Below are 7,849 nucleotides of genomic sequence, written 5' to 3' on the forward strand. Positions count from 1 at the left end.
GTAAAGTAACAAAAGAGTTATGGAATCTGAAAAATGCTTTCATTATTAATAAAAGCTGTTGTGTAATAGCAGCTTCACAGGTGCAGAGTTCTCTTACGTATATTAATAGAAGTCCATACAAATTAGCTGCAAATTAAATTCTTTCCAGTTGTTTCCAGTGGTGTTGATTCTTCTTTCTCTTGTGAAATTACATGGTGATTGAACTCAAAGGAAAAACAGTTAATAGTGAAATTCTATACTGTTCAGGTGATAGAGATGCTTGTCAACTGTAAAATTTCTATTTCTGGATAGCTTTACAGACAGACTGTTTATGTTGCTTAAGCTGTGTGTTTCTCTATTTAGATGAAGTCCTGAGTTTTCTGAAAGATCAGTTCACTTTTTGTACTATTAGCTACATAAAAGCTTGGTGTAATTATAACCATCTTGTCTTACTTTACTGAAAAAATGGGACAACAGTCTGGTAGTATGTCACAAATACAAAGTTTCTTGGCAAATCTAGACTGCAAAATACCTCAGACTGAACTTAAACATACTGACATCTACAACAGCTGAGACAGTTTTTTTTCTTGCAGTCCACGTGGGGTTTTTGTTTGCTTGCTTTTAATACTGGTGGCTTGCAGAGGGGCAAGTGATGTAAAACCTGACTCAGCATTTTGGGAGCCAAACAATTCTCATTAGGAGAGAAGTGAAGTGTGTATTGTGTAGTAGTTTGAAACTGGTTGGTTATGCAGTTTTTGCCCTTTGTTCAAAACAAACATCTGCGCTTTAGAAAAATGAAGGCAAGTTGTGTGTATCTTCTAATGCATGGACCTTTTAAAGAATAACTGTGGTATGTTGGCAGTGATTGGTTAAAAGCATTAACAGCTTGAATTGCCACTGCAGGCAGGTGAGTTTCACCGTAAAGAGACCTTAGAGCTTCTTATTGCAAATGGTTTAAAGTCATGTAATTAATGGAATGTACAAAACTCGTATTTTTCCCTAGGGGAAAAAAAAACCAAACAACTCATTTATTTATTTATTTATTTTAATAAGTGCTGAAATCATTCGGACAATGTTAAACATAAGTTAAATACATATTCACTATACTATTTATAAAACTTTTTCTACAGATCACGCCTCCTCCCTCGCTGTCAGACCCACTTAAGGAACTATTTAAACAACAGGAGGTTGTAAGGATGAAACTACGCTTGCAGCACAGTATTGAAAGGGTAAGACCAAAGTATTTTTTTCTATTATTTCTCAATCACAGGTTTTTATTTTTCAATGAATAGGCTATTCGTTGCTCAGTTGAACAGTGTTTTAGAACTAAACTGCCTTCTAAACAAATCTCTGAATTGGAAAAACTTGAAAATACAAAAAAAAAAAAAAGGTTGATAGTTTGAATAGCTGTTAACTGAATACATGTGTCAGTAAGACAGCAGCTTTTTATTCTTAATTGCTGAGATGTGGCTTCAATTTTTCCTAGGGGCAGCAGAATGTGGGAAGAAAGCTGTAGACTCTAGCATCTGAATTCAAAGAATTTAAGCAACAAAAAATACTGTATCAGTAGAAGACACATCGTTAAAATCATAGAATGGTTTGCATTGGAAGGGACCCCAAAGATCATCCAGTTCCAATCCCCCTGCCTTGGGAAGAAACACCTCATACTAGACCAGGTTGCTCAAAGCCCTGTCCAGCCTGGCCTTGAATGCCTTTGGGGATGGAGCATCTACATTTCTGGGCCTGGTCCAGTGTTTTGCCACAATAATAGTGACAAGTTTATTCTAGATATGTAACCTAAATCTACCTTTTTTTAGTTTAGAGCCATTACTTCTTGTCCTTTTGCCACACTCCCTGATAAATAATCCTTCTCCAGCTTACTTGTAGGTCCCCATCAACTACGAGAAGACCTCAATGAGTTTAAATGCACAAGTGTGTTTATGAATCAAACCGAAATGCTTATATGTTGCTATAATTAATAAATTATCTTCTCTAATTAGGAAAAGCTTATTGTTTCTAATGAGCAAGAAGTCCTCCGTGTTCATTACCGAGCAGCAAGAACTCTAGCTAATCAAACACTACCATTCAGTGCCTGCACTGTTCTGCTGGATGCTGAGGTTTACAATGTGCCCCTGGATGCTCAGGTAAAGAGATGCATTTCAGAATTTCAGACCAGTGGACCTTTCTAGACTGACTTAAAACGAGTATTTGGAGAGAATTCTGTTCCCATACTGAAACTGCCGTTGATTTGCTTGGGATTAAGATTCTGCATGCTACAGATTGTTGTTTTCTTTAGGCCTCATTTTGCCCAATGTTGCACACCACATTAGGAGTGCAGTGACAAGAGGGACCACAGGTACTTACACTGGTTTTGTTTTGTACCCTGACTGGTTTTCTTTCATGTCCACAAATGATGTGAAAGATAAAACCAGGACTCTGTTGTTTTTAATTAAATCAAATTAATATACCTTTAATCTGCATCTTTTATGGGCCACCACTCTGAAGTTTACTGGAGCCATGTTTCTAAGAGAGGAAGATCTCATGGCATCGGTATTTTGTGAACAAGTTTACTAAGAGGAGTAGAAACTGCATTTAGAACCTGTTTTGGTAACTGAGAAGCACGTAACACAAGGAAGAAATTTGCTTTTACAGATATAATAAACATTTTGATGCATTGAATGGTGAGCATTTTACAAAGAAACACCTACGCATCAGATGTATGTGGAATTCTACTCTTTACATGTAAATTACAGCTTCTAGTGTTTCTGTACCTGTGCCATTACCTTTTTTTCTACCTTTAAAGACCCATGCAGAGCAAAGCAACTCAGTAGAAAATACATTTTATGAAGACTGGGTTTCTTTTGCCTGTTTAAAGCTTTGTAGTGCTAAATTTTTAAGTCATCATCTTCAAAAGAGATTTATCTGTTTTGTTAACAAGCAAGTATTATTGGTTCTGAAATTTAACGTGTCCTTTGGTGTATTTCACCCCTTTTTGAAGGCTCTTTAGGACTTCAGGATCCGAGTTCTTCATGTATCTTAATTTTTATAGCTGTCATTTTGCAATTGATTTTGAAAAAGTTGATTTTGTATTTGAATTCTGCAAAACAGAAGGAATCTTTATGGGAGGAGAGGTTATTTTTCTTTCATGGAGTATTGCAGCTGTTTCAGCCATTTTTATACACTAGCAGTAGTAGTGATAAAATGCCTCTCCTTACCTCTTACTACCTCTTAATTGTGTTCTATGATAGAGAAACATCTTCGATTTCAATTTTCTTGTCCTTGAGCAAATAGCTGGCAAAGATTTGTAAGCAAATCCTATTTTGTAGGAAAATAGCAGTCTCAGAACTGCTATTTCTCAATGTTTCAAGGCTTCCTTTGTAGCTGCTAACGTCACGCAGACCTTAAGAACCATTCCCTGTAGTCATGTGCAGCAGAGCAGAGACGGGGGAGAAAAAGGCCTCCAATTCAGGCTGTTAGCTTGTTACAGCCCACCAGAACACCTGTGGTTCATGATCACAAAACCTGTGTTGCTAAGGGCTCCTTCTCTTCTATTCAGATTTCCTTTGGGAAATACCTGAAATCTCAGGCAGCTGTTTTCTAGAGACCTCAGCATTTGTAGGTTTTTTTTTCCTCTGTTCTTTCTCATTGCTACAGTTAATGCATTCCTGAAGCGTGCAAAAGAAGTAGCATTCTTTTCTAAAAATGCAACAGGGGCCTATGCTAGTTAGTGATTGTTACTGAAGTATTAGAATCATAGAATCACCATGGTTGGATGACCTGCAAGATGATCCAGACCAACCATCCACCCATCACCAGTAGTTCTCTCTAAACCATGTCCCTCAACATAGCATCTGAACATCCCTTGACCACCTCCAGGGTCAGTGACTCCACCACCTCCCTGGGCTGCCCATTCCAATGCCTCACCACTCTTTCAGAGAAGAAGTATTTCCTGATGTCCAGCCTGAATCTCTTCTGGCATAACTTGAAGCCATTCCCTCTCATCCTATCACTAGTTACACAAGAGAAGAGGCTGACCCTCAGCTCACAACAGCCTCCCTTCAGGGAGTTGTATAAGTGTGATAAGGTCTCCCCTGAGCCTCCTCTTCTCCAGACTGAACAATCCCAGCTCCCTCAGCCACTTCCCATCAGACCTGTGCTCCAGACCCCTCACAGCTTCGTTGCCCTTCTCTGAATGCACTCAAGGGCCTCTGTGTCTTTCTCTGTGAGGAGTATGATCTGGCTATGCAGAATCTATACATAATCTAGTTTCTCACAATAGACAAATGTGGTATTGCAGACTCGTTAAGCAGCTTTTAAAAAAATATTAATGGATTTCATTGGGCAGGACAAATAAGATATGTCTTGCTTTTTAAAATCCCTTTTGCAGATTTTTGTGGTAATTTTTATTTAAATTGCTTTTGAATACTTGTGTGGCCAGTTAACTCAGACTGCTTAAGATTTCCTTGATAAATGTTTTGCTTTTCCCCGAGGGGACATTCATTTAATTTGTTACTGAAACTTAAAAAGAACAAAAAGAGAGAGCATTTGGTGGAAGATCTGCCTTGTACTGATTAAGATTTTACGGCATAAATCGTGAGGCCTCCTACTTCAATTTTAAAAATAGAGGACAGCAAATAGCTTTAGCCTGAGGGAACCTGGGAATAACCATTTCTAGAAGAGCAGTTGGCTTAGGGGAGGGGGAGATCAAGACGTGTACTCACGTGTACCTTGATACGTTGGAGTTGATTTTTCCATCTGAAGCACTGTCCATGAAGGTGTCACAAAGTATGTTTTCATGTTTTAAAGCATATCTGATACGAATTCTAGAATAACTTCCAGGTGTTTTTCTGTTTGGTTGGTCGGTGGTTGTTTTCTTTGCAGGCCGATGACAGCAAAACATCAGTGAGGGATCGATTCAACGCACGGCAGTTTATGTCATGGTTACAGGACGTCGATGATAAGTTTGACAAATTAAAGGTATTCTTTGTCTTTCTTTATCTTCAGGGGAAATAGTGCCTCTGATGTCACTACAAAGATGACATGAGTAAATGTGAATAAATATATGAAGAATCACATCTGTTTGCAGTATCATGTTACTGTAGCTATCCCTGTTTGTTGCAGGGGGATTGGACTTAGAGGCTTTTAAAGGTCCCTTCCAACTCAAACGATTCTTTGATTCCATGTTTTAAAGGCAACGTGAAGGAAGGTCTGCTAGTATTAAATACAAAAAGAAAACAAAGAACAACCTTTGTAATGGAATAGTCTGATTATTTAAATGGAGAGTTGGGGCGGGTGCTACCACCAAAGAGGCTTCTGGATGTCTTTTCGGTTTCAAAGCTTGTGTTGCCATATTTTCTCAGATACTGAAATAATGTCTTTCTGCATCCCAAAACAGACGTGCCTTTTGATGAGGCAGCAGCACGAAGCAGCAGCTTTAAATGCGGTACAAAGACTGGAGTGGCAGCTGAAATTACAAGAACTCGATCCTGCAACATACAAGTCCATCAGCATTTATGAAATTCAGGAATTCTACGTTCCTCTTGTCGATGTGAACGACGACTTTGAGTTGACACCAATATGACAGCTGGCACCTACTGGCTCTCACCACTGGACAGCTAGAGACTGAGGGGCAGTGATTCACGAAGGTATTTTTCTTTTAAGACAGAACAATGTATTAATGAAGCTTCATGTAGAATACTACCTTTCACAGTAATTAAAGAATTCAGAAAAATGTTGCACGGGGTCTTGTTCACAGCACAGAGATGGATGCTTATTTTGAAGTCCGTTTCCCAGAAAATACCATGACCTGTATTTCCAAATTGCCTGTGGGTTCAGGGCTCATTGCTGACAGTGATGATGAAACGTGGAGTGTTAACAGCGCTGGCAGCTGTTAATAACAAAAACAGCCACCAAAACAAAACGATACCTAAAACCTGCTCGAAAGCTTTGTATTGTGAAACCTGGGCTAACAGATGAACTCCCACAGGAGGAGGGAAAAAAAAAAAAAGATGAAAAGCCTGTAGAAGAAAATACCAGACTTGGAGGAAAATAATCTATTAATCTTATTGTATTTTGTAAATGACTGTACAGTTTTTTCTTTTTGGAAAAAGATGTAATATTGTCTTCATTTTTAAATAATTTATTTTATACATATTGTGCAAATGTAAATAGTCTTGTAATTAATGTTCAAACCTGTACAAAATAGATATTTTAACTGTAAAACTGTTTTTGTCTAATGTTTTATTGGACCAAAGTTGTCGTTTTTATTAAGTGTAGTGTGTTCCTGGTTGGCAGTTCTTTTACTATGGCATGTGTTTGATTTAGCTGCTTGTTTCATCACCATAACTGTAAAAGAGTTGAAACTGAACCGTATTGCATGCTTCACAGAACCCCCAGCTCCTTCACTTCAATAACCGAAACCTGAACAAGTGTAGCATTTACAAATCCACATTTCATGTTAGTCTGCTGCTGTAATGCCATACCTATGACTTACTATGCTGAAAATATTTTTGTGTAAAACAAAAACAAAGCAAACAACAACAAAGAAAGCAACAACTTTTTTTTCTCTTATATGGTGGTCTCGTAACAGAGCCTATTTTTTCCAACAAAATGCCTTTGAATGAAAATTCTTAAATTGTATATTGTCTATTTTAATATTAATCTATGGAAGGATATGTAAATAGTTGTAAATATAATGTTTAATAAATTTTATTGGTCATGTTACTGGTTGGAATTTTTTAATGTTGTAACATTTGGTACTATCATCAAATTTCATCATTCCTGTGACAGGAAATACTTAGGGAGAATCGATTTAAAAAAAAAAAAAAAAGCTTTTGTTTTAACATTTTTGCATCCCTGGTATCGTTAATGAGCAGTTAATTATTTATTGGCAGCAGGTTATAGATATTCATGAAAAAGATTTGTTACAGCCTAGTGCATCAATTATTCAAGAGTGCTTGGGATCTGATGTCTGTGAAATTACTTTTGAAAGAAATGGGGCTTATGCAAGAGGGATGGTTACCTAGAAAAGAGATTCAAGTACTTGTTCTGAACTGATTTCTAAATACCAGGTGAACTGCTGCTCCCTGTGCTTCCGTGAACACCCAGGACACCTTCCTTGTGTTGCTGAACTAGAGGCTGTGGACAACAGACTCCTTCCAGCTGCATGTCACCGCTGGCTGCAGTCGAGAGTAAAGTGCTATTAACTCGAGCATGGTAATATTGGATTAAGCACAAATTCACAGGTAGTTCCTGCCCTGTAGCTTTGTTTTGTTTTGTTTTGTTTTGTTTTTTTTTCCCCCACTTCTAATTTGTTAGGTGCTGGAGGAAGGGGAAGCTCCTGCTTTTAAGCAGGACCACCTTACTCGTACTGCAGAACCAAACACAGAGTAAGGGAAATGCAGATATAAGCGTCGGGGTTGGCTGGAGTAAGACAGTTCACAGCACGACAAACAGAAGGATTACACATTTCTTGGTGAATTAAAATTATTTTAACAGTATACCTTATAAGGAGGTCTGAAGATGGTCATTTGTCAGGCTTAGCTTTGTGTTTCCCGAACAAGGCGTGAGAACTTCCTGTTAGCAGCAGTTTCATGCAGATTGTTTTCAATTGATACCATTTACTGAACATCCCATTGTCCAAAGTGTTGGCTCCCAACTTGTGGTCCCATAGACAACACTCTCCCGCCTTCTGTGACCTGGATCCAAGCTGTGTTTTTCACGCGGTGCTGTGGGATGATTCCCCAGAGTGTATTTCCATTGTTTCCACCCAGTGGTGCAAGCTGGGGCTGAGTGCAAGGAACGGGTGCCACACAGCACTGCTTCTCCCTCCTGAAGGATGACCTGCTGCTGGGCTCCTCCTTGGTTTTCT

The 7,849-nt window shown here is 38.5% G+C and overlaps 1 protein-coding gene across 7 annotated transcripts in view; it reads left to right on the top strand.

Annotated features, from left to right (window-relative positions):
• ANKRD12 (ankyrin repeat domain 12) overlaps window positions 1-7,849 on the top strand; it is a 73,930-nt gene that overhangs the window by 58,848 nt on the left and 7,233 nt on the right. For 4 of the 7 annotated variants that reach the window (XM_065753698.1, XM_065753700.1, XM_065753699.1 and 1 more), the window contains 4 exons: window positions 1,110-1,208; window positions 1,980-2,123; window positions 4,861-4,956; window positions 5,375-6,385. In XM_065753698.1, the coding sequence (XP_065609770.1) occupies window positions 1,110-1,208; window positions 1,980-2,123; window positions 4,861-4,956; window positions 5,375-5,560 (525 nt within the window). In that variant the 3' untranslated portion in view covers window positions 5,561-6,385. Of the gene's footprint in view, window positions 1-1,109; window positions 1,209-1,979; window positions 2,124-3,914; window positions 4,209-4,860; window positions 4,957-5,374; window positions 6,386-7,049; window positions 7,427-7,849 lie in introns of those variants that run through there. The other 3 variants (XR_010623218.1, XR_010623217.1, XR_010623219.1) reach the window with 3 other exon arrangements.

Source organism: Cyrtonyx montezumae, unplaced genomic scaffold (assembly GCF_038088225.1).
Source record: "Cyrtonyx montezumae isolate F1298 unplaced genomic scaffold, pur_monq_1.0 scaffold_8, whole genome shotgun sequence".
NCBI lineage: Eukaryota > Metazoa > Chordata > Aves > Galliformes > Odontophoridae > Cyrtonyx > Cyrtonyx montezumae.